The sequence below is a fragment of the Ovis aries genome, chromosome 7 (genome assembly GCF_016772045.2).
Source record: "Ovis aries strain OAR_USU_Benz2616 breed Rambouillet chromosome 7, ARS-UI_Ramb_v3.0, whole genome shotgun sequence".
NCBI classification, from domain to species: Eukaryota; Metazoa; Chordata; class Mammalia; order Artiodactyla; family Bovidae; genus Ovis; species Ovis aries.
This window is the reverse complement of record NC_056060.1, coordinates 15,589,302-15,615,330: the sequence shown is the minus strand read 5'-3', so window position 1 is coordinate 15,615,330 and position 26,029 is coordinate 15,589,302. Positions and strand designations below refer to the sequence as shown.

At 51.4% G+C, this 26,029-nt stretch overlaps 1 protein-coding gene across 2 annotated transcripts in view; it reads left to right on the top strand.

Annotated features, from left to right (window-relative positions):
* Positions 1 to 408: 408 nt before the first annotated feature.
* The window catches only part of ANP32A (acidic nuclear phosphoprotein 32 family member A), a 38,097-nt gene continuing 12,476 nt past the window's right edge, over positions 409 to 26,029 (top strand). The window contains exon 1 of one of the 2 annotated variants that reach the window (XM_004010266.5): positions 409 to 579. In XM_004010266.5, coding sequence (XP_004010315.1) covers positions 526 to 579 — 54 coding nt within the window. In that variant the 5' untranslated portion in view covers positions 409 to 525. Of the gene's footprint in view, positions 580 to 3,676; positions 3,927 to 26,029 lie in introns of those variants that run through there. The other variant, XM_012180823.5, reaches the window with a different exon arrangement.

Sequence of the window (26,029 nt, the reverse complement as noted above, 5' to 3'; positions counted from 1 at the left end):
GCACCCCGCCCTTTCGTGTAACGCACCTGCGGCCCCGCCCCCGGCCAAAAGCTGAGGCGGCGGCGGGCTGGCGAGGCCGGGCGGCTCGGCCCTCCAGGCACAGTCGCCTTCCCTTCCCCCGCCATTCCGCCCACCCCCCTCGCTCAGCGACCGAGCTGCCGCCGCGCTCCTCAGCCGCCCCGAAATCTAAAGGGGTCCGTCTCCGGCACCACAACCAAATGGCTGAGCCTCCCTGGCCGGCTGCGCAGCCCGCCCATTGGTCCCTTCCCCCCCCGCCTCCACCACCATTCGCTGTTGCCCGGAGATCGGCGGCGGCGATTGGCTAACGCTGCTGCTACTCATTCGCGAGGCCGCCGATCCCGCCTCCACGGTGATCAGGTTAGTGTGCGCCGCGGGTGCTGGGGGCTCGAGAACCGAGCGGAGCTGGTTGAGCCTTCAAAGTCCTAAAACGCGCGGCCGTGGGTTCGGGGTTTATTGATTGAATTCCGCCGGCGCGGGAGCCTCTGCAGAGAGAGAGCGCGAGAGATGGACATGGACAAACGGATTCATTTAGAGCTGCGGAACAGGACGCCCTCTGATGTGAGCATTTGCCAAAAATATCTCTGTCGGTCCATTCTCCTACTTTGTGTGTGTGCGCGTTAGGGGGAGGCACTTTTTTTTTGAGGGGGGGCGCCCGGGAGATGTGGGCTTGGGGGTCGGACTGCAAATGAATTGCAAGGTTGGGGGGTTGCAATGCCATCCAAGCATGTTCCGGCTGCCGCCGCCGCTGCCCTTGGTGTGTGACTACCTGTGCGTGTGCTCCCGCGTGTGCGAATGTGGGTGCGAGTGTGCGTGCGAGTGTGCACCCATCGGGGGCCAGCGGGCGCACGCGTTTGGGTCGGAGAGAATGAGGCAAAATAACCCTCTGAGCTCTCTGCTCCCGTGACTCCGTCTGGGGGAAAGATTAACGAGGGAGGAGGAGGAGAGGGGCTGCCTCCTGGATTTAACAACAAAAAAAGGGGGTTTTATATTTTATAAATGAATCCCCCCTTCCGCCCCCCTCCCGCGCCTTCCCCCTCCCTTTCTCTCTCTCTCTCTCTCTCTCTCTCTCGCACACACACAATAAGTTTTGGGCTTCGCGAGTCCGGTTTAGTTTCTGATAAATGTGGGCCGAGGCCCCTGGGGAGAGCGCGTGGGGAGGGGGCTGCAGCGGAGTTGGGAATGGCTCGAGTTTAAAGTGCGTCTTCATTTCTTTGCAGTGATGAGGCGAGAGACGGGGGAGCCATATTTGTAACTTTGTAGTGTTCGTGAACGCGCCCTTTCTCTCCCTCCCTCCCTTTCTCTGCCTCCCTTCCTCTCCTCCTCTGTCTCCCTCACTCTTTCCACCCCACCTTCGGGCCAGATGCTGATGTTTCTTCCTTTCCTTCCGAAGGGAGGATAAATGGAAAGAAGGGGGGGAGGGATTTTCGAACGTGCAAAGGCACAGATAATCCCCGCGCCTCCCCACCTCGCGCGATCGCTACTGCAAGTTACCCAAAGGCTACGTCCCGGTCCCCCCTCGCCTCTGCTCCTTCCGGCCTCCCTAAGATGCCAGCCTTTGAGCCTTGACGCCCCCCGGCCCGTCTTTCTCTAGGGTGGGCTCCTTGGCAGCCATTCGGCGCCCGATTAATAAATGGGCCCGGGAAACTTTGTCAGGACGCGAGCTGCCCAGAGCTGGTGCCCGTGGTGGGTATTGGCTGGGTCCAGATTTATGCGGGCATAGCAGACACGCAGCTCGGGGATGGGAGTTTGCCTTCCCGTCGCCGTTATTGATTGGGCAGCAGCGGGAGTACAGCCGGAGGAAACTTACACGGATGGGAACTGGGAGGCTCGGGCGAAAGCTCACCCCCAAGGAGGGGAAAGGTGACGGTGGGTTACTCGGACGCCCGTTTTTATTTCTGTCTCCCTCTCGCTTTCAAACACTGTTTTATGTGAGTTGGAGGCTCAGCGGAGGAGACCCCGGGTCTGGGGCGGAGACGCTGGCTGACTCCTCTGGTGGCCCCTCCGGGACAGCGGAGCGCGGGCGGGTGGACACCCTCACCCCAGCCCCGGTGGCCAGGGTTCCACAGAGTTGGGAGTTTGGGGAGCACTGTGCGCTGACCTGTCGCCCCTCCAACCCGTTAAAACCCGAATCCCTGGCGGAGGCAGGCCTTGCTTCCTCTTTTCTCTAGTTCCTCCCCCAAACCTGAGTGAGACTTTTGAAAACAAGATCCTTTTTGTGCGCCCCCCCACCCCCCCGCATCATAACGCAGCTGTGGACTGTAGACGTGCAGTGCCTTATGGCGCGCAGGGCGGGGAGGGGGTGGCGGAGGGAGGGGAGGGGTTGCCCGCCGGAGGACGCTGGAGTTTCCACGAACAATTTGCCGGCGGTTTGCGTTTCTCTGGCCAGTTTCATCCCAGCTTGGACCCCGAGCCAGAGGATTGGGGGGCTGGGTGTGGTGATGGGGGAGGGGGCCGGAGCCGCGGGCTTCCCGCGTACTTTCCGGAAGCCCCCCGTGTGGAGGGGGAAGGGCGCCAAGTAGGGGGCCGGGGTCGCGGCGGGAGGGTGTGGAGGCGCGGTTCAGGCGGCCAACCCTACCCCCCGCTGCTGGCCAACTGGGAGCGAGATCGAAAGCGGGTCGAACCGGCTCTTTAAACTTCCCGAGTGTGTGCTGGGGGAGGGGAACGCGCCGCGCCGATCTGGGAGCGATTTCTCACGCTTCGCCCCCTCGCCTCCCGGCCCACTCGCCTGCCCCCTGCCTTGAGGCGGGGTGGGGGTGGAGGGGGCACTTTCTGCCCGTTTGGGGAGGAGGGGGAGAAAGCTAGCTAATGAGGGACAAAAGGGGTGGGGGAGGAGGGGCTCGTTTTTTTAAACATTCTTAAAATAAATAGCTCCCGGAGAGCGCCCCTGCACCCCTCCCCGCCCTGCTCCCCCCGGGACCCCCATCACACCCACCTTGGGAGCCTCTCCCAACTCTGATCCGGGGGCTGGTGGCCACGCCGCGACGCCGAAATAGGACGAGCAGCCATGTTTCCCGGGTCTCGCGCGGCCCGCCCCGCCCCTCCCCCATGGCGCGGCTGGCGCCGAGCGCGGGGCTCCGAATGCGGGCGCCGGGCTCCATGCGGCGCGGGGCGCGGGCCGGCGGCCGGGCGACGGGGCGGCCGGGCCTCGTGCGCGCGAGCCGGGCCGCGGGCGCGCCGGGCTGGCCCTCGGGCGGGCCTTTTAGCTTCCCGAGCTGGTTTGGAGCTCGAGGTGTTTTCTTATTATTGTATTTTTAACGGCCAGGCCCGCCGGAGACCGAACCCGAAGGGCGCCGAGGCGTTCCTGGGGGCCAGGGGCGGCCGCCAGGGCCCTGCGCGCCTGTGGCAGGGCTGCCGGGCGCCGGGCTGCCATTTTGTCACCGTGGCTGTTGTCGCTGTGGGGCGGGGGGGGGGGGGGCGCAGACTTGCGCCATCGCCCCGACGGCCCGGGACGTGGAAGCAGCAAGGGGAACGGGCTGCGGGGACCCCCAGTTGTGCTCTGGGCCCCGATGTGGGGGGCTTCCCTCCCGTTGCCAACGGCCTGAGGCTCTTCTGGAGCGTCGCGGCGGCCGTTGCTCTGGGAGGGCGACGATCCTCCTTGCGAGTGCTCCCCCCACCCCCCAGCGCGCTCCCTGCCTCCCCCGCCCCCCTTCTCTCCAGTATTTCGTCCTTCCTCCGGCAGGCGTTTTAGAGGTAGTTCAGTGTGGCCCTAAAGACGAACGGCGGAACTGATAGGAGGGTAGGGGGAGAAATTAAATACGAGGTTTGTTTGGAGGGTTGTGGGGGCGGGCGGCGATGCGGACGCGACTCTAGCGGCCCTGACTGGAGCCAAGGACAGCAGCCGCTTACCCGGGAGGGACGAGTTGATGCGTTGGGGAAACGCCCTCGGGGCTGGGCTCTCCGGGAAGGTAGGTCGCGCTCCGTGTTCAGGTGGGTGTTGCAGCGCCCTGCTGGCTGCTAGGGGAGGCCCTTGCTCTTCCTCGGCTTCTCCCCCTTTTATTTTTGCCCGCGGGAGGGCGGCTACAGTAGTAAATGTAATCCTAAACCGAGAAGAGTAGGGAATGAGGCTTGGTTTTTAAAAAGTCAGTGTTATCTGTTTCCAACTGCCTTTCTTCGGCTGTTGACTGCGGAGCCAGGCAAGTCATCCGCGTCGCCAGCATCTCTCTGAGACTTTAAAGCTGATACCCATGCTGTTAAGCACCTCCCTGGTTAAACTCTGGTACACGTCTGCATGGAGACTAGCTTTCATGGCAGTGGCCGGCCAAGGCTGCCCAGGAAGCCGGGTTTAACTTTGACCTTTGGAATACATCGCATGATGTTTTCCAGACTGACTGACTGCCTAATTGGGTTCAAGTAGCCTGATATTAACTCCAGTTTGTGCAAGCCTACCAGGGATCCAGGAGCAGAAAATTGAGCATGAGTTCTGTATGGTCATGCTCAGTTACGTTTTGTTACGGGATTGTTGCTGTTGATGGCAGTTTTGAGCCTAAGGGCTTCACTGGGAAGGTGGGTAGTAGAACCACACAGGCCTGAGTTTAAATTCCTCCTGCCACAGAAGGAAGATAAATTTACCTGCCCCAGGGATCTCAGGCAGGTTAACTTAACCTACCTCTTTGATTCTTGGTTTCCTCACCTGTAAAATGGGACTAATCCTATTTAATAAGTCAGTGACAAAACTGGCCTGATCTGGCCCTCAGGTGCTCAGTATGTGATAGTTTTATTTATCAGATATTGGGGTACAGTGAGGTACAACTTTGTGCTTCTATAGAGTTTACAGAACAATAATAATTAATGTTTATATAGCACCCATCTATGCCTGGTATAGTTCTGAGTGGATTACACAAATCGATTAATTTAGTACCCCCACAGCAGTATTGTGAGGCAGGTACTATTATTAACCTTATATAAACATAGGAAATCCAGGCATAAAGATGTTATCACAGCCAAACTTCAAACTCCATCCCTAATCTCTACTGCCTCCCCTGAAGAACCCTTACTTGTAAGGTACAGTGAGGAAAAGCTTTTTCTTCCCTGGTTTTGAAATGGTGCTACCCTATGTGAAAGTTTGAAGACTGGACAGCTTCCTAGTTGAAGATACTGAGGTGGGTGGGCAGGATCAGAGGCTCTCTGGATTTTCATGGGGATGGGGTAGAGAAGGGAGGGGAGGAGTCAAACATCTACTTCCCTAGATTGGGTTAGCACATCACATCTGGCAAGGCTGAAAGAAATCTGGGCTTTTAGGTGTTGGGGACACATTTTGAGTAATGAGAGGATAAGCAGGAGCCAGTCAGGCAGTGGTGTGTTGGGGACCATGCATGTAATGTATTCCCCACTTTTATTAGTCTTCTCCTGCAGACACAAAGCTAAACAGAATTGGCACGTCCTTGGTTTCCAAGACCTAGTTTACCAATAACACTTCTTGGATCATCTCATTTAATCCTCCAACAACTCCTTAAGGGTAAGCCAAGGAGGGTGACATCCTCCTGTTGAGGGTGAATCATTCAGATTGGAAGAGAAAGTCAAACAGCTTGTACATAGCAGAATTGGGTTCTCCTCCTACCATAAAACCAGAGATCCTTTAGTTTTAGACAGGAAGAACTTTGAATGTTGTTTAATTGTTGAGACCCATCACCAGAATCATCTGGGGAGCATGTAGAATGCAGATTCCTGGCCCCACCCCTAGACTCTGATTTAAGCACATGCGTGCATCCTCAGTCATGTCTCACTCTTTGGGAGCCTGTGGACTGTAACTTGCCAGGCTCATCTGTCCATAGGATTTTCCAGGCAAGAATACTGGAGTGGGTTGCCATGCCCTCCTCCAGGGGACCTTCCTAACCCAGGGATTGAACCTGGGTCTCCTGCATTGGTTTAGCACAGGCATTGCCAAGTTTGGGGTGAGCTGCCTGTTTTTGTATTGTGAGCTAAGAATACTTCGTACATGTAAACACTGCAATCAGTTTGATAATGCGGAACACTGAATCCCAATTAAGTGAAATGTTATCCCCGTTTCCCCCTTGCAAAAAATTCCACTTGTCTCCTTGGACCTTTATTACCAAAAGAATTGTACTCATTATTTATTTTGAATTTTATCAATAAAAGAATTGTGGAAATTTGTTTTCTTTCATTAGAAAAAACTGCCTGTAGTATTGTCAGTTTTGCCTTTAGGTGACGTTTACTATCTGGCCCCTTACAGAAAAGATTTGGTAATCCCTCGTTTAACAGATTGTTGGTAAGGACCTTTTGATCTGGGTGTTTACAAAACTTTTTTTAATTCATAAGTTTTTAAAGTTCATATGAGTGGTACTTTAGGGGTTTTTCCAAGTCCTTTTACATATGTTGTTGATATCTGGTAGAAATCGGCCTCGATCCATGAACATCCAAGAGAAGAGAAATCCTACTTGTTGCTGATGTAAAATTGAGCATCCCTTCTATCCAGAAGTTGTTCAGTGTAACTAACCGAAATTCTTTATCTTGGCTATTCAGGATATTTCAAAAGGCTTTTGCATATCTTATAGTTAAATAGTTACTCTTAAGTTTTAGATGTCTTAGAGGTAGAAGGAAGGAACTTTGAAATGCAGTGGTTTGAGTTTTGAGGCCTGGTAGGTACCACAGCTGTGTACGTGGTGGCTGACACTCAGACCCTCAGAGCACAGTTTACTGAAAGCACAGATCATCCTGGAATCTCTAGTTTGGGCCTGCTGCTCTTCCATAGTGCGTGTTGCCTGGGGACGGACCAGCAGCAAAGTGGCTTTGAGTTCCAGAACTCTTCTTTGTACCGGTAGCCTCTTGTGCCTGAGCTGATGAAGGTATGGATAGATTGGCCAGACCTCTGGAGGAGGTGATCAATCTAAGAGTGCCAATCCCAGTCCCCATAACTGTGGCCTGTACTTTAAGGACAGCACACCCAGTTCCCTCTCTGGGCCACTGCTGCACCACCAGCCTCTCAAGATGACTTGTTTGGACTTGTACAATCCTTTAGGCACCTGATTGAGCTCTGGAAGCTGGTCATCCAGAGTTTTATTTCATATTAATTTTACCACTTCGAAGTAAAAAACCTCAGGACTGTTGGTATCCTTCATGGAGATTGTATAGGACATTCATCAGATGTGTCCTTTCCACGTGCCTGCCCTCTACTCTAGTGTATCACTTAGGAAAAGGGCAGAGAGCTTGTTGCTGAGTGGTCACGAGCCCTGGTTGAATGATTTTGACCCAGTTGTTTAGTCTGCGTTCTGACTTGGTGAAGAGAAAGCCCATTTACTCTTGGTGTCCAGACAGGGTCCTCCCTTCAAGATGTTCACTGCCACGCCCTCGCTGGCAACACACACATTTTGACCTGTCCGCCCTCTATTCTAGCTAGTACTCTAGTCTCCTGGAAAGTACCCTCCCCTGGTACCCCATCACACTGCCTTCCTCCTACAAGCAAGTAAAGAAATAGTGGCCTGAGTCTGAATCTTATATTACATATATTGAAATATATGACAGATGATAAATACCCAGCAGTGATGTTTTCATTAAAGAAATGGAGTCTGCCAGAGATGGAGAATTGTGAAGGCGTCTGTTATTCCAAACTTCTCATTTAATAAAATGGGTTGAAGGTAGATGAGCAAAGTGGCCCTGGGCCCCTTTCCCAGACATGGAAGCAGCCTGCATAGAACCAGTTGTCCTGGTGACATTTGTTATGGTGAAGCCTGTGAAGTCGGATAAGACGTATCTGTTCACCGGCCCTGGGCCCCATCCAGTGTCTATTGGCCACACCCTGCAACCTTTGTGTTTTCACACAAATTTATTTTGTTTTGACTCGGCAGATGCCCTGGTGCAACCATCTGTTGCTTTCTTTACTGAAACTTTTTCTTCTGCAGCAGATTTAAGAGATCAGTTTACTTACCCCACTATATGAGTCTAATGTGGATTAAAGTCTGGGCTTTTTTTCCCAGAGAAATTTGCCTTTGGAGATTCCGGTTTGGTGAGGAAATTACCAGAGAACGATTAGAGACTTGGGTGCTGTCCTCAGCTTTGGTATTAACTAACTTGAACAAGTTGTTTGTCCTCTATGGGCCTCTGTTTTCTCCACTCTAAAATGGGAATTTCGAGTGAGATCAGTGACTTTCAAGCTTTTCATTCCTATAGTAAGAAATGTTTCACAATATATGTGTACATACTCAGGCTATCTAAAAAGCTGACAATATACTCCTTTACTATTGATAAAACACTTCTCTAGTCATTAAAAATAAAAGTGTTGGCTTTAACCCATAAATTGATTTCATTACCTGTTAATGTTTGAAAGACAGTTAAAGATGAGTATTAAGTTTCCTTCACACAAATATTTTGTGGTTTGATTTTGGGGGAACGTGGTGGGAATGCCGTTTGGAGTTGTGTGAAATCTCTCCACCAAGAGTCAGTAGTGATTCCTCCGCTTTTAAGCCAGCTCATCTTGGGTCCCGTGTTCTCGAGCTGCTCTCCTTAACTCGTTCCCAACCCTCAGCTTCTCCCAGCATTATGGAGTCACTATCCTAAATTGACTCAGTGGTAAAGAACCCACCTACCAATGCAGGAGACATGGGTTTGATCCCTGGGTCAGGAAGATCCCGTGGAGAAGGAAATGGCTACCCGCTCCACACTTCTTGCCTGGGAGATTCCACGTGAGGAGCCTGGCTAGCTACAGTCCATGGGGTCACAAAAAGTAGAAAACAACTGAGCGACTAGACAACAGTCCTAAGTTCCTGCCTGGATGGATGCCTCCAAGTGTCCTGAGTGTGCCAACGACCCTCTGCCAAGCATGTTCCTCCACTCCATTCTCTCTGCCTTACCTGCTGCTGCCCCCCACCATATCTCAGTGTGCAGCACTGGGTGCCTGGGGGCTCGAACATTTCCAGGGTTGGGGGGATGCACTTGGCCCCTGCTTTCCCCAAGACTGCCTGGGTGTGTACTCTAGCCCCCACTTCCAGCCCTTGGGCAAGCCCTCCACTTCACAGTACCTTCCTTATTTGTCTCTGTAAATAGCACCTACCACCCAGTCTGGCACACAGTAAGCACGCAATAAATGTTAGATGTCGTTGTTATGGTCTGTTCTGCTGGAACACCACAGTTGGCGTTCACTTAAAAAAAATAGCTTACATTATCAACAGACATATCAAAGGGTAACATTTATTTCAGTGGGAAAAGAGGTTAGACGCTAGAGATTCAAACTTGCCAGAAGTTGTTTTTCCCCACAAGTAGTTCAACAGTGAATGTGTTGTTTCTCTGTGTAGTTATAGCATCTACATGTCAAGGAAAAGCCCCAGCACTGAATTCCAAGTAGTTTCAACTTGTCCTTTTCTTGGACATGCCTGGTCATTACCTCCAGCAACTGTTTCAGACTCTACTCCTCAAACTGCCCACCAACCCTCCACTCTGCCTCCCAGCCAGCAGAGAAGTATGTCTACTTTCCTCTCAGAGAAAGTGCAAACCTCCAGATTTCCCAAGAAATTTCTAGACCAAACCTGTGCCCAGCTCAGCTGTCCTTTGGGTCTTACCTGGGCCTTCCCTTCAGTTATCTTTTTCCTTCTGGGTGCCTAGCTACTCCTTTGGATCCTTCTCAAGCTTGGAATGTTTCTCCCGTCTTAGACAGCAAACATCCCGTCATCGTATGTCTCACTCTTGCTACTGGCCATCTCTTCCCGTTGACATTGAAACTTCCTGAATGGTCTCTCCCTTCTCTCACCTTTCTCACACCTCAGCCTCCTCAGTTTGGTTCGCTTTCTAAACAGCTCCCCTGATCCTGGAAGCCTTCACTGTCATCTTTTCTGTGGTTCCTCAGCAGCAGTGTTCCCACCCTTGACCTTCAGGAGATGTGGTCCCCGTTATCTCTCCCTTTCTCCAGTGTCTCTCCTATAGCTTTGGCCACTCCTCAGCTGCTGGGGCCCTTTCGCTCTCCTCTGCAGATGTGAGCTATTGGACCCAGTCAGGCCCAGGCCCTGTGCGCTCTCCTGTTTTCTATTCCCTGTCCTCACTTGTTCTTCCTCACTGACAGCTACAGGTACTTTGTCCATCTGGGGTCTGATGTTTGTTTACTGTTACCATCTCTGATCCGACCTCTTGGCCGAGCTCAGGATGCACCTAGTGTCTCCTTCAAGTGTCCCCACCGCACCCCACACTCAGCATGTCCAGTGGGAACCCATGACCTCTGCAGCCTCCTCCATTCCTCCACATGCGCACATGTGATCTTTATATCCATCACAGAGCCTGTCAATTCAAAATAGCACTCTCTACTGCTGGCCAGCAGATTGCCCCTGCACACAGCCCTCTTGAAGGCAGGCTTCAAATTTGTCAGCATGATCTTAGCAAAATGCAGCTGTAATCATGTTGCCCTGTACTTAACAGTACACCATTCTCTTTAGGATAAAGCCCAGAAGCTTTAGTAAGATCGGTGAGGATACTGCGTGGTCTGCCTCTTGCTTTCATCTTTTGCCTCACCCCGCCTTCCCCCCTCCCCTTTGCACTGCACTGGCCCCACTTGCCACCGTTTATGCCCTCAAATCTACTCATGGGAACTGCCACCATGACTTCCTCAGCATCTAATCATCTCTCCCACCCTTTTCAGCTGTCGGTCTCATTCTTTTGTTCTAAAACTCTTACAGAAATTGCCTTCAAAGAGCTTCAGTTTGTAATTAGGCATTCCTGCATGTGAGTGTTTGAAATAGCATCTCTGTCCCCTGTAGCCGGTAGACTGCCTGTTTGGGCTCAACACTGCACTGGGCACGTGTCGGGCATTGTAGAAATATTGGCTGGAAGAAGGAGCCACGGTCCTTGGATGGTCTTGTCGTTTTCATCACCCACGGTCTGGTGAGTCACGCACGGAGCCACTGAAACAAAGCATCTGGAACCGTCACCAGGTTCAGTGTCCTCAGTTTTTCTTGGGTCGCTGTGAGCTCCTGCCTCTCGACGGCTGATTCACACTTTCTCAGCCCAGGGGTCCTCACATTTTTCTGGGTTTTATATCCTGTGTCTGTAAAATCTGAACCTGAGTCCCGGCCCCGGTATGTCTACCTTTTAGTTGGTGGCTCAGCAGTGAAGAGTCCACCTGCAGTGCAGGAGACGCAAGTTCAATCCCTGGGTCTGGACGATCCCCTGGAGAAGGAAATGGCAACCCACTTGAGTATTCTTGTCTGCAGAACTCCGTGGACAGAGGAGCCTTGTGGGCTACAGTCCATAGGGTTGCAAAGAGTCAAATATCACTGAAGCAACTGAGCACGCATTCACTACACTACCTATAAATATGTACATTATAAAACACCAAAAAATTAAAAGGTTAAGTTAAAAAATATTAAAAGCCCAAGTGCCCCAATGGAATGTCTGAGGATGGTCCACTTAGGAGACCACTCCTCCAATCAGTTGCTTACTTTATTCTTAATTTTGGTTGCCAAGGTTCACACCATACAAGAAATGCATGTGTGTTGTATGCTCAGGGATCCATTGCTACATGTAAACTGGGTTCTGCCTGGTCAGACAGTGTACACAAACCCATCCAGGCTCCCTCGCGTCTTCTTTGGTTCAGTAAAGCTGACCCCTGGGCTGCTCCTGCAGATGCTTAGAAAAGCCCGCAAGTGTCTGAGGTAAGAGGATTTTATCAGCCATAGATTTCAGTCGGTCAGTGCAGGGGAAGGCGGCTTTCTCCTGCCTACCCGCGGGCTGGAAGTAAGTCAAAGACAGAATCTGTGCAGGCAGGAAGAGCAGGCTTGGAGGACCAAGGGAAGCCTGGAGGAGAGAGGTCTGCTGGTGTTCCTGTGTGTTTCTGGGGAACACTTCAGTAGGGTTGGGTGGGACTCTACAGTCAGACGTGCCCTGAAGGTCTACATCTGTGGATTCTAATGCCTCTTGCAGAAGGTGCAAGAGATGCCTGAGAGAGAGGGCCGGTGGGGAGCGCAACTCTTAAGCTAAATTTAAAGGGATTACTTGTAGATTTCTTTCGGGGCATGCATCCTTGGGAGAGACTCATCCCTGTAATGTAACCAGCTTCCACCTGAGCTACTGTCTCACCCACAGGTGTAAATGGTGTGGCTGTGGAGGGGAGGAGGAGGGGAGCCCACTGGCATGGGCTGTGTCCACAGCATCCAGAATGATGCAGGGGTAGAGTTGGGAGGTGTATGTAACACAGCATATTAGGCAGGAGGAAAGGTGTGTGGTTGGTAAGGCTGATTTCAACCCCAGCTGTGTATCAGAACCACCAGGGGAATATTTTGAGAAATTCCCAGAGTCTACCCCATTATAGAATCAGGCTCTGAGGGTGGTGCCCAGTTTGTGTATTTTTAGAATCCTCTAAAGGGGCTTTGAAACAGGATTGGGAGCTACCACACTGAGGCAGGGTGTGGAACTTCACAGCAGGTGGGAAGAGGTAAACTAAGTGGTTGAAAGAGAGAAAAATGGAGCACGGAAAACAGGAAATAGGAAAGGGTGCAGGTTTTAAGCTACTGGGGTGTTGGTACCCAGTCCTTGGCCTGCTAACCTTCCTCCTGCTCCCAGGTCCCACACTTCGCCACCGACCATGGCCACACAAAGCTCACACGTGCCCACATTCCTGCTCATCACACTTGTGAGTTTTCATTTACTTGTACTCATGAGGCTGCTGAGTGCTAAGTGGAATTTATTGTGCAAGAGTGGACTTGGCCCATCCTTGATCTCCAGGGACTAAGGCCAGTGGGTATTTTGTAAAGAGAGAGCCAGAAGCCCAAGCAGTCAGATGCTCTGAGCCATGCGGGGATTGCTGAGCCCAGTGGCTGGAGGATCAATAGCAGGCTACCTTTTTGAGCCTCAGTTGCCTCATCTGTAAATGGGACTAACGCTTTCTTCCCAGCGGCTGTTGTCAGGACCGAAAGAAATAAGATTTATGCCAGGTGTGTATTGTGGGCAGCCCCTAAAGGTTTGTAGATTCTAACCAGCCCGGGCTTGGTTGAGCTGTTGGAACGAGGAGGGGCCAGCCCCCCTTGCTTGGTGTCTGAGCTTGTGTGTGGTGGGAGTACTTGGGAGTGCTGTCTTTGCCTGCCTCAAAAGGAGGCCTTACTTGGAGCTGCTCAGGCAGTGGGCGAGGGCAGGAGGGGCTCCAGGCAAGGGGCCAAGCCTCCAGTCTTGCTGAGGTGGGGCTGGAGTGGCATCCCCTGCTCCAGGCTCTCCTTGCCATCTCGGGGTTGGGGTTAGGGGCTCTCTACACAGAGTGCTGTGTGTCAGCAGCCTCTCGCCTTCCATCCTGGCTACAGACCTCTTGGTCTGCCCCTCTTAGGCCTTCATCTTTCAAACAGCTCCTGAGAAGTCTCCTCCAGGAAGTCTTCCTTGGCTCACTGGAAGCAGGGGAGGAAATTGTGCCCGTCCCAGGTGCTGTCGAGATGTACAAGTCCCCAAGATTTCTAGGTCACGCAGCAGTGTCTGGCTGTCTGCTGAGTCTGGGATCGCCTCCTTGGGGTGCGCGTGGTGGCCCTTGTCTCCTTGGACTGGTCCTTGTCTTAGTCGCCCTGTTGGAGGGCCACACTGAGGGTCTGCAGAGCCCAGCACAGCTCCCCTGCAGCTGCTGCATCAGGAAGGCACTGTGATGATGTCATGGCCTCCAGCCTCCCGCCTGGCAGCTGGTGGGAGGATCTGTCTGTTCTGGCACAGGGGCCTGTTCCACATGGAGGGCCAGGAACAGGCCATCACAGTCACCGGCGCGTTCCTTGCCTTGCCGCGCGTCTCCCCTTCCCTGTGGAGATTCGGGTGTACCCTAGTGCCCAGAGAGAGTGGGCAGGCATGGACTTGAGTGGAGCTCCTCCGCTGTCTGGGAGGCCTGATTCTTCAGCCTCTGCAGAGGCTGGCCTGCTGCCATAATGAGTGGTTCTCCTCTGAGCCCCCATCTAGTTTGTGGCTCTGTTGCAGACACGCCTTGTGTGTCTTGGAGAAGAGTGCTGGGGTGTCTGTACATTGAGGTGTGGTCTAGGAGCCTGGGGAGGCTTCTCAGGTAGGACCCTCCAGGGTTGCAGTGTTGGGGGAAAAGCAACCAATCCAGGAACAGAAGTGGCATTCTGGCTTCTTAAAACCGAGGGAGTACTTGGTTCAGAGCAGACAGTTGGCCTCTGTAGCACTCGGCAATCTCCTCTCAGTTCCTTTGGCCAGTGTGGTCATTGTCAGGAGTGGCCACCCAGGAGAGCTGGATGTGGAAGTGAAAAAGCACCTCTGAGCCTGACCCTCAGCCTTAAACTCCAGTGGGATCTGGATCCTGGTTTAAGGTGTCCACTGTGCTGGAAACCAGACTTGTATCGGGCACATGGCTTGCTAGCCCCTGGAGGCTCATTGTGGCCACAGATTTCTCTGATGATGAGCAGCGCTGGCTGGCTAGTCCCTGTTAGCCAGAGTTGTGAGAGAGAGAGATCTGCAAATGGAAAACACTGCAGGGTCGTTCATTCTCACCTACAGTATTGACAGCATGCCTACCGTGTACTGGGTTCTGTCCTGAGCATTCTGGATACAGCAGTGAACAGGAGAAGGACGTTATCTGGGCTGCCCATGTCAGGCCTCCATTCCATAAAGGGAGACCATCAATAAGCCAGGCAAAGGTGTGACTGCTCATGTGACAGGTCCGATGGAGACAGATAAAGCTGTATTAAAGGAGATAAGTAATCCAGGAAGGCTTCCTTGAGGAGGTGGCATTTGACAGAGATTCCTCATGTAACCTACACTAGACTTCTGGCCCCCAGGAGCTGCAACCTTAGAATGTTCCATCTGAAAGTACCTACGAATCATCTTGCTAGAAGCAAGCTGAGACCTAGTGAGGTTAAGATGCCAGTTCACGAGCTAATGACATGGCACAAAAGATTGACAACCTTAGGCCTTCCCCCAAGCCACCTGACCCTCATGCTTTGAAAAATTGGTACTTCCAAATCATGTTTGTTAACAGGAGTAGATTTGTTTCCTCATTCGTGGCTGGGGTGGGGAGTGGGAAACAGAAGCGTCTGTAAGCGCCAGTCAGCCTGCCAGGCGCGGGCTCACCACCTGGAACTGGTCTTATTCCTGTCCCGGAAGAGGTGTGGCCCTGTTTGGGTAGCCACAAGCTCTCCTGCCTAGCACACCTTCTCTCCGTGCTTCTGAAGTAGTTTCTTGAGGGGCCCTATTGCCACTTTTTGGATTCCATCTGGACTTCTCAGGCCCTCCCACTTGATTTGGGGGGCCAGATGCCTTTGGGTGGGAGAATGAGACCCTGCCAAACCCTCTGATGAAGGGTGGCGAGGCAGGACTCATAGGTCCCAGGGCTTATTTTAGAGCGCGAAACCCACAGTTAGGTCACAAATCCAGCTGTGACCCACCTCTCCCAAGGACTGTGATGAGCTTTAATTGGCTGATAGTTTTCATCTGGAAGCAGGCGTCTTGCATGAATATGAAAGGAGCTTCTGGTGAAGTAAGATTTCATTAATCAGCCTGTTAGGAGCCTGGCGTCCCAGGATTATGGGGGCTGGATAATTTGATGCCTACTGTTCTGCTTTAAGCTTCCAAATTAAAGGCACTAGATCTTCATCTTTTTTTTTTTTTCTAAGTATTGAAAGCAGTATCTTTTCTATGTGTTTTGTTTGCTTTTAACTGTTACGGTGTCTGGTACGTAGATACTCATTTATTCTTATTTAATCTGTAAAGAAACACTGCAAAATGAGGTTATTCCCACTTTAGCAGATGAGGGAAGTGAGGCTCAAAAAGCTAGTGAACTAGCTCAAGGTCACATAGTACTGAGGAGCTGTGCTGGGTGCAAAGCCAAGTCATTGGCTTAAGTAGTGCATGAAACCTTGCATCTTAACTTTGACCTCTTGCCTCCTCTTAACTGCTGCTAACATGGAATTACTCTCGACTCCTGACTTCCATTTATTTTTCTGTTATAAAGTCTGTGCTTTGTTCCCTCAGGAAAGCAAAACAGATGATGCCAGAATTTCTGATTTTTTTTAAAGTGTGTTATTGTGAAAGAGAACACATTTCAGAGCAAACAAAACAAATGTGAGTTTCAGTGGTTTTTCTCCTTTATATTTTTTTCCCTTTAAATGATTATTTTAAATCACTGTCAGTGAAATCCCAGGAAAATCAACTTTGCACGTGCCTATCCTTACCTTTCTGTGCCAGGGCCTTAACAAATATGTGTCTGGCCACTCTGATGTACTTCAAACAGGAGAGCTTGTGCGCACAAATGAGAGCCGTACCCAGGAGACCTCAAACTATGAAAGAGGGTCTGGAAAGTGGGAGAAAGCCAAACCATTTTCCAAGAAAAGTAGGCTAAGACATAATTAGGGGCTTGAGTGCTGCCTCAGAAACTAATATTGCCTTCCAGCCTTCTGTAAGGCACGTGTGGCAAACGGCGTGGCAGTGCTGTGTATTTTGCCTAGAACACCTTGCTGTCCTTGCCATCAGCAAGACTCCTCCTGTGACAGGAGTTAGACTTATCCTTTGCTGAGCACCTGCTCCAAGCCTTGCTTCATATCAGATACTTGGTAGATACTGTGTTTTGATCCTTTAAATGTCCCCTGAGGTGCAGATGTGGCCACCCCGATAGCAGATAGCGAGATAAGCCCACAGAGGTCAGATGGCCTTCAAGGCGCACTGAGCTTGCTTCTGGGCGCTGTAGTGGTCCCTTCTGCCTGTCCATCCAACACTGGACACTGGGGGCAAAAGGGAAGGATACCTTTATCACTGGAGCCCGGTGCAGCTAGTAGCGTTGGCAGGTGCTGAGCAGCAGCACTGAACGGCTGGAGGCGAGATAACTCGTCCACACAGGTACAGTGGTGAGCCCATTAGTCTAGAACTTCCAAGTCTCCATGACTGCCGCCCTGCAGATCAGAAGTGGGGTCGTGATTCCATCTCATTGGTTAATAAGCTGGATGAATGCAAAATGACATGTGCCAGCTTATTGATATTGCAACATTCCAGCAAAAGATATATAACACAAACTTCATGGAAAAGGGCAAGGCAAAGATCAATATGTAATATGTGAATTTGGGATAAAAGAGAGAAAAATAAGATTCTGAATTTGTATATGTGTAAACAAACTCTGGAAGGATACTTAATTGGACAGAATGGAAGGGAGAATGAACTGTGTATCTTATGTTGTTTGGTTTTGAGACCTTGAGAATGAATGTGTTACTTATTGGAAAAGAAAAAAGAATGGAAATGACTTCAGCTGTTCTGTGTATCTGGGCTTCTCTCCCGACCTGCATCGAGGCAGTCTGATTAGCTCAAGGCTTCATCTGGATGGCATGTTGTATATGTTGTATATCTCTGGTTTTCATGGGCTTTTCCAAGAGCTGCTGACCCTATCCTAGTCTGCAGTCCCTTCTTCCGTTGGTGGCCTGGACCGATCAGCTCAGGCTGTTGGAGAAAGCCTGGGGTGACACAGGAGAGCCAGCAACCTTCTGCAGAGGAGTCAGACCTGTTCCTGTCCCCTTCCTGGGACTTTATCCTCTGAACACTCTGCCCTGATGTGACTTAGTTGGTTCTTCCCCCAAAGTGAAGGATCTCCGAGAAGAGAGACTGTTCTGAGCATTCTGGCAAAGTGCTACCGTTTAATAGGAAGGAAAAAAATGGCAGAATGTTTTCCCAGGTTATTTTTATGCTTTTCAGTTCAGCAAACATTTATTGCTAGCTAAGTGCAAGGCAGTGTGGGGAAATCAGAGCTACATAACACCTCCTCTCAGCTCCCTGGGGTGCCAAGTTCTGGGTACAAAACTTGCTTGTAAAATTCCTCCCTGTACCCTCCAGGACAGCACGGTTTACCTCATCTGGTCTCCCAGAGACCTGTGGGATTTTTAGGGATATTCTTCTCCCCATTTTACAGATGAGGAAATGAAGCCACACCATTCCAAACGGTAAAGCCTGGAATGAAACCACATTTTCTAACTACTACTTATGCACCCACACACTCATAAGCAAACCCTTCTGCCATAGGATATTTCCCAGGGGTGTAACCAAGGTGCGTGTATACCTGGAAACATTGGGTGAGCACAATCCTGACTAACACTCTTTTTTTTTTTCTCTAAGGAAGAGCAAGAGAAATCTCTGGCTTATGGTCAGCTCTTGGGTCTTACTGCCTTTGCTGTGGTTCAGACAGTTCTGCCTTCTGCTGCTTGTGAAATCCATCTTCCTTCACCAGTTAGGTGTAGAATGTCCATGGGTGTGCACGAGTGCGTGTGACAGTGGCTTTCTTCCCACCACTTTCCTTCTCTTCCACACATTCTGTTACCACCACCTGTTGTCCTAGCTGTTCCTCAAAAGGGCCAAGCATGCCCCCTGCTCAGGTCTTTTCCCAGGCTGTTCCCTCTGCCCTCTCTTCACTTGGCTTCAAGTCCCCAGTGAAAGCTCAGCTCGGATAGGCCTTCCATGGCAGACTTTGTAAAGTTCTGTCTCATCACGATTGTGATTCTTTCTTTTCTTCCCCCTTTGTAGCATTTATATATGTTGTATATGGACATATGGGCTTCCCAAGTGGCTCAGTGGTAAAGAATCCGCCTGCCAATGCAGGAGACCTGGGTTTGATCCCTAGTCCAGGAAGATCCCGTGGAGAAGGAAATGGCACCCCACTCCAGTATTCTTGCCTGGGAAATCCCATGGACAGAGGAACCTGGAGGGCTGCAGTCCATGGAGTCCCAAAAGAGTCTGACACGACTTAGCGACTGAGCAACAACAGCGAATATAGACATATACACATACTGGCTTATCATCTCACTCCCCGCTAGGTTGTAGATCCACGTGCTAGGCACCCAGGTTTGGCCACTGCTGTCTGGACACTGCCTACGACGCGTGCCCAGCATGTGACAGATACTCTGTGAATATTGTTGAATAAGTGAATCAGGCCTAAACATTAAGTAATGACATTTTAAGCGGTGAAAAGACCCGAGGCTCATCTCTTTGCAAAGCTTCGTTACACAATATTATTAATTCATTTAATAATTGTTTAGTGCTGTTTATGTGTACAGTTCTTTGCAGACAGTTACCGAGCAGCCTCCAGTGTGTACGTGTACAGGGACAGGGGACTCACTGATTTTTTTTTTTTTTTTTTTTCTAGAGCAGCCCTTTCTTTTGTGGGACAGCTGTAAAGATTTAAATACCCTCTTGTGTTTTACATTGGGCTTGAAAACTGCCTGTTTGTAATTCCTGCACACTGATCTTGGCTCTTGAGCCACTGGAGAACACAGAGTAAATGTACTTGTATTTGCATAGGACTCTCCTTCAAGCAGTTGGAGAGAGGCAGCTATCATGAGTCTACCTCGGCTCTGGCCTAAACATCACTGGTTCCTTCCATTGTTCTTCCAGTGTCACGCTTTTCAGAAGCCTCTCCACCCTTGTTGCCTTCCTCAGATTTGTTCCGCTTCAGGCGTTGGCACTTAAGGTTTGGTCCCGTCAGAGCAGAGTGTTCTGGGACCCTGACCCAAGGACCCTCTGTCACCAGCCTTGCTTCTGTCCGCACAACCTGGGATGGCGTTGTCTGTGTTGACCACCTTGGCAGGGACCTTCTTTAGGAGCTTCTGGTGAAGAGTAAGATCTCTAGGCTCTTTTTTTTTTTTTGTTAACTGTTATTCTGTTTGTTTATTTGGGGCTACATCAAGTCTTAGTTGCCGCATATGTGCTCTCTGTTGCAGCGGCCAGACTCTCTCGCCGTGGCACTCAGGCTCAGTAGTGGCGGCACGCAGGCTTAGTTGCCTTACAGCAAATGGGATCTTAGTTCCCCTACCAGAGATTAAACCCAGGTCCACTGTATTGAAAGGCAGATTCTTAGCCCCTGAACCACTATGGAAGTCCTTAGACTATTTTTTCTTTCTTCTTTTTACATTGGTCTCTTTGTCCAGCCCCTCCCTAACTCGTCAAGAATAATCGGAAAGGTTTTTAGGGTTTGTCTTTGTTTTTGGCATTTCAAGATTAAAGCAGCTGTAAATCTGTGAACAGCAGTGAATTCAACCTGTACTGTATTTTTTTTTTAAAAAGTAGTCAATCCAGGCAAAGTTCTACCACCAAGATCGAGGTGAAGAGGATGGAACTCTGGAAGTAAAGAAAAACCCACAGAGCCCTTGACTTTCTCCTCTCTGCTCTTTTTGGCTGCCCGTGTCCTTTTCCCCGTGTCTGTCTGTCTCCTCCTCCCCCTCCATGTTCCAGCCCTCTCGCCGCCTCCTATCAGCCCCTTGGCTCCCATTCCATCCTTGCTCTTCCATGTTCCCCCTTCCAGCTAAGTGGCATATGGAACTAACATTACTCCTTAGCATTTCCTGCACTTCCATCACCAATACTTTTACCATAAGCCCTTAATTTCCAGCCTAAGGCGAGCTGCACATGTCTCATTTCTCTAAGGGAGAAAGAGATCAGATCGCTTCTTATGTGTGACCCCTGGCTAATTTGCTTTGCAGTCTTGGAGAGAGAAAACTTCTGGTCCTCAGCCTCAGGTTTCTTTGCATGATTGGCTCCCATTTTTGCCCAAATCAGCGGTCTCCGATCGGTGGCTGGACACGAGGGCTTCCGTGTCTCGGTGTTTGCCCAGCTCCTGTCATTGCCAGTGCTGCTGTCGTTTTGAAAGAGGTGGCAGGGAAGGAGGCCAAGGTCGAGGGCTTCTTCTCCGAGTCTGCTGAGCCTCCCCCGCCTCTTCTGCCCTGCCAGCCCTCCTGGGCCACGTGGGGAGGCAGGCCAGGCACAAGAGGGTCAAGTTCAGGCCTGGGGCTCTTTTCCTAACAGCTGTTCTCTTTCTCCTCCTCTGTTTCCTCTCGCTTCCAGGAGATCACCATGGAGAAATGTGCGACTTTGGGGTGTGGGCCCTAAGTTAGGAGGATAAGGATGGTCCAGGGTTCAGTTCACAGTGGGCTCTGTGACCCTGGGTGAGTCACAGGGTTGGTTTCCACCTGGCTTTGTCAGTTGCCCGAGGAGCTGGATTAGATCCAGTGGTTCCCCAGAGGTGTGGTGATGGGCCCTTTGGTTCCCTGAAGCACTTTTCTAAAGCCAGCTGAAGTTAGGCAGAGGCCCATAAAAGGGCTGTGGGAGGTGTCCAGGCCTGTGTCTGAAGATGTGGTGTCATCTTAGGTGGGCTGTGCCGCTTGCCTGGGCTGGGTAGGCCAGGGGCTGTGAACTGCCGGCCTATGGATCACCGCGTGATGAAGCTGAGGAAATGAATTAACTTCTGTTTTGCAGACCATTCGTCCACTTGGTACTTGTGGGGTGGGTAGCTGTCACTGTCCACACCAGACCCATGGCAGAGACCCTGAGCTGTGTTCTCTTTTTGGACCCTGCTGACTGAGGACTCGGTGGAATTTCTATAAGTGGTCCCAGCCCAGCTAGGCTCCAATCCCTGGAAACTGGTTTCAGGGGCCCAGGAAGCCATTTTTGTACCTTTTGTTGACTTGCCCCATTGGAGTTAACCGGGTGCTTTGCTTTCAAAAGTGAATGAAGGGTCAGAACTCTTGTCCTCCCCTGCTCCATCCTTTCCTCTCAAGCAACCCAGTCCAGTTTGACTAGTTAGCCAGCCCCTCTGGGCAGGGTACCAGCAGGGGACACCGAGACCTCAGACCTTAGCAAGACTGTTCGGAGGAGAGACCACAGGAGGAAAGACAGCCAGGCATCCTGTGGCCGAGCTGCGGATCCCTGAGGACCCGGGTGGGCGGATGGGGCAGCTTCCCTGGGGTGGGATCCAGTTGCCTGCAGGTTCAACGAAGTGTAGTACCTGGGGAAGCCCTTTGTAAAGTGTAGCATGGGAAAGGAACACCAGGTGGTGTCACCGTACTTGCAGCAAGTCAGGGAGGCTGGCAGAGGGTGAGGCAGGGATGCACCTGAAAAGAGGCACAGCGTCTAGTCGGAGGCATTGATGGGTGGGGGGCTGGGGATCCTCCTCTGGATTTGACACTTGACTCCCGTGACCATTAGAGGCTTTGGACAAGGAGTGACAGGACTTGACGTGATCGGAACAGCGCTGGGAGGTCGTGTCAGCTGTGCCCCCTGCCCTCTGGGCCTTGCTCTTCAGCCTCCTCGGGGCCTTCGGTTGCACAGGGCCAGTGCTGTGGCTCGTGGATAATCGCAGATGTTGTGGTTGTTTCATGAACCACAGGACTGTAGTGCAGCCCGAACAACTCCCATGAGTGGAGATGCCTGCTCCCAGCTGTCCTGTAAGGTGGCAGGCATCAGACAGGTGGTGCCAGTCTCCCATGTTGGAAGCCCAACACCTTGAGCCCTGGGGGCTGTTTTTATGATCCTGGTGTGTTTTAAGAGACAACATGATTGATTTTTGAATTTCAGTAATTATCCAGATAATTGCCTGGCGGCCCAGATTTCCTTTTTGGCATCTCAACGATGAATACTGGGCTTCTCTGGCCCATAAAATCTCCCATCTCCTTTTGGGGACCGGTGACTGAGTTTGGATGTGGGCTAAGACTAGAAGTGGACGGACCCTCAAAATTTTGTAATTAGAGGGGATCTTCTATCTGTCTGTCCAGTATGTGAATTAGGGTACCGCAGAAGCCCAGAGAGTTGGACGTGACTCCCCTCAGGGCACACAGCAAGTAGTGGTAAAGGGGGCCCAGAGTCCCGGTCATGAGACTTCCTGACCAGCGTCCTTGGCACTATGCCTCTGTGCTGCCTGCCCCTCTCCCTGCTCCTGGTCTCCATTCAGACACAGCCCGGCAGAGCCAAGCCTCACTGGGGCCTGCTTCCACCTCCTCCTTCCCACACCTTCCAGCACCCCCTGAAGGCAGCGAGGGACGGCTACTTAAAAGAGCAGCCTGCTAAACTTTCGCTGAGGATGGCCATTACCAGTTCTAAAACCTTCAGCTCCTACTGTGCCCCCACCACATACACATATACACCCACACACACTGAAGTCAGACCCAGCTTGACTCCTCCCCACTTCCTCTCCCAGACAGCCTTCTGGGCCTTTATTTTTTCCCCCTGTTCTGGGAATTGTCCACCTGTTCTTAAATTAAGCATGGCTAGGTCAAGGGGTGGGCAGTCAGGGAAGGCTTCCTGTAGGAAGGAAAGAGTGAGACTTGGGGGAGGAAAGCAAAGGCTTAACACAAGAGAGGGGCCGCTGCCCAGCCAGGCCCCTTCAGTGAGCCCGAAGCCCAGGTCCTGCACCAACTGCGCCAGTCCTCCCTTTACCGCCCGGAGTCTGTTCTTCTGACCGGGAAGCATCTGCAGTGGCACCAGCTCCTCTGTCTTTGCCTCGCCGAGGCAGAAGCCGAGTCCTCCGCACGCTTAGGGGAGGAGGTAGGAAGCCGGTTCCAGGCAGCGAAGGAGCCAGTCACAGGGTTTATGTTAATACAGGCCCTCCCCCAGCCAGCGCTTAGCCTATTACCCAGGCCCTGCCGACAGCTTCATTAGTGGCGCAGCAGGCTTAGCCTGCCTTCCACGGTTCCCTAAAATAATAAGGATGGCGTCACCGACTTCCCGCGGCCATGTGCTCCCACCCAGTGCTTTCAGAGCTCTATTGTAGGAAACAAACAAAATCCAGACACCTAGATGCTTTTTTCTTAGAGAGGTTTTTTTTGTGTTAAAGTAAGGTAGGACCCTGCCCCTTAGTTAAGAATTTAAAAGATCTTTATGCCCGTGTGGAGATCCCAGTCTTAGCTACCATTGAGGCTGCAGAATAACCTCCTGTTAGCAGAAATGAGAGAACTTCATGGTTGGTTCCAGGGTCTTCCACTGGGCACTGTGATTTCTGATCACAGCAGTGGTGTGCTGTGGCAGGAGAATCACTCAGCTTGGGGTTCCTCAGCTCTCAGCCAACTCTGGACCTTACTGCTTCCTCTAGAAAAAGAGGGCTAAACTAGAGCAACATTTTGAAAACTGTGGGTCACGTTAATTTTTTTTAATGTAATAAAAAAGAAAAATTGTAAACAGGGTAAGTTTTGTTTATGTGTGTGTGCATGTAAACACACAAAAATATATGTGTCCTGAGCCAAGGTGTCAATGTCTTTTTTACTGTGGGTTGTGGTCAGAAAGCCACTGACCTAGATGATCCTGGAAGGCCTTTCTAAGCTTTTGAAATCAATGTCCAACTTTTCCCCCAGAGCCTGACGGTCCCCCCATGGAACATGACTGATTTTTGCAGGTTTTGACACACTGATTGTTAAGCAAAACTAGAGATTCTATGGTTAAAAGGAGAAAACCCCACGATCATCTATCATTCCTATGGAACACCTCTGGGAAGAAGCCCCTTTCCCTGCTGCCTTGGTGTCTTAGGTTGGCCTTCGAGCTAGAAATGGGATCTGCAACAGGGGGTGGCCCATTTAAAAGCTGACCTATTTAAAACCCACGAGCACCAAAAAACACAGGGTCAATCTGATTAAAGTCTTCTTCTGTTGCAAGGCTGGGACCTGAAAACTAGATTGGTCAGGGACTGACAAGGTTGATACCAAAGCTACAAATATTTGTTGCATGCCCATTTGGAGAAAGGAAAGATCAGACTTGGAGGTCAGTGGGAAAAACTAAAGAAAACAAGGTGTAGCTGTAAAACCCAGAGGTGTGTCTTTGGGGCACACCATTCTCAGCTCTCTAGAACATGGAGAGGCCTTCATTCCATGAAAGGGCCCTGCGGGCAGCAGAGGTGACTCAGAGCTGCGGGCCTGCCTTGACGCCCATTCTTGTGCCTTGACCGTGGACACAGCAGTGAAGGTGGCTGTGGGTCAAGGAGAAGGCAGGTGGCTTTTTCCAAGCTGGGGGTGCTTTCTGTGCATTATTTCATCTAATCCAACCCCAGGTGATGGCAGTATTGTCGTTGGAGGAAACAGAAGCTCAGGAGAAGTGAGGTGATGAGCTTGCGATGGGAAATTTGGACTTGAGCCAGGTCGGTCTGCCTCCAGAACCTGCCTTCTGTCCACCTCTCTATGTTGCCTCGGGAAGTGCTGGAAAAATAAAGAGCAGTCCTCTCTTGAGCTTCCTGCTCTCTGGTTCTAGCCTTCAGAGGGCTTTGCTTTAGGCCCAAGCTGTCCATTTAAATCCGGGGCAGCTTCATGGGCATGTGGCCTGTGTGACCACCCAGGCCCCATGCTTAGAAGATCCTTTCCCGCTCTTGGGTTTAATGCACTGCTGTCAATGTCTGGGGATTCTTAACAGTTTTTGAGCAAGGGGGTCTTCCAGTTTCATTTTGCACTGGGCCCTGCAGATTATCTGGCCAGCCCTGGCGTTGCTAGAATGCATCCTGATTCTTGGTCTTGCTGGGTCCCTCCTGCCTCTGCTTAGCGTGCCCGTCCTCTCCGGGCAGAGGCATGTGAAGCATGCACCCTGTTCCAGCCTCGGCCCTGCTACCTGGCACACTGGACTGGAGTTGTTTACCGGCCGTCTGTCTCGTAGCCTGCCACCACACCTCCCGCTGGCAGGGACCCCAGCTGTGGATCGTTACTGGCTCCGCGTCCCCTCCGCTGCTTAGATGGACAGTGTCACAGGAGCTTGCTGGGTGGAGAGAGGGGGTTTCTTACGGGCAGGAGAACCTGCATGCAGAGCACTGGGTCAGGTCAAGAGGAGGGTGCACTGCTGACCGAGCTCCTCACAGGGCTTGCCTGGCGGATACAAGACACACCAGAGCACGTTGTTATTGTTTATAAAAGGGAGGGCTTGTTCAACCTGTGTCAGACCAGTTGCACTGTTAATTTCACTATGGTTTGTCTCGCTTTGCATGCCCGGCGCCTAGTGCTGTGGCCGGCACGATAAACAGGACATTTGTTAAGCAGTTGCTTGGCTGTCCGCTCCCCACTAGGCTGATTACAGAGAAGGACAGTCCCTGACCTCTAGGAGGATCGGATGCTTAATACACGATTAAATGATTCATGCAGCAGCTGCCCTCGGTGCCCTGGGATGCTCAGAGCCGGGCGATGAAGGTTTCCTGGGGAGAGGGGCTTAACTGGGTTTGTAGGCAAGGGTGAGAGGTGGGGTTGGGGGCAATGAGATTGGAGGAAGTTGGCTGAGGTTGAGAGTAGAAGTACTCCTTGGGTCAGTTTAGGACCTTGATTTTTTTCCCCGGAGGCGGCGGGAAGCCAAGAGTGTTTTCTAGGCCAGAGTTTGTGCTTTGTAGGCTAAA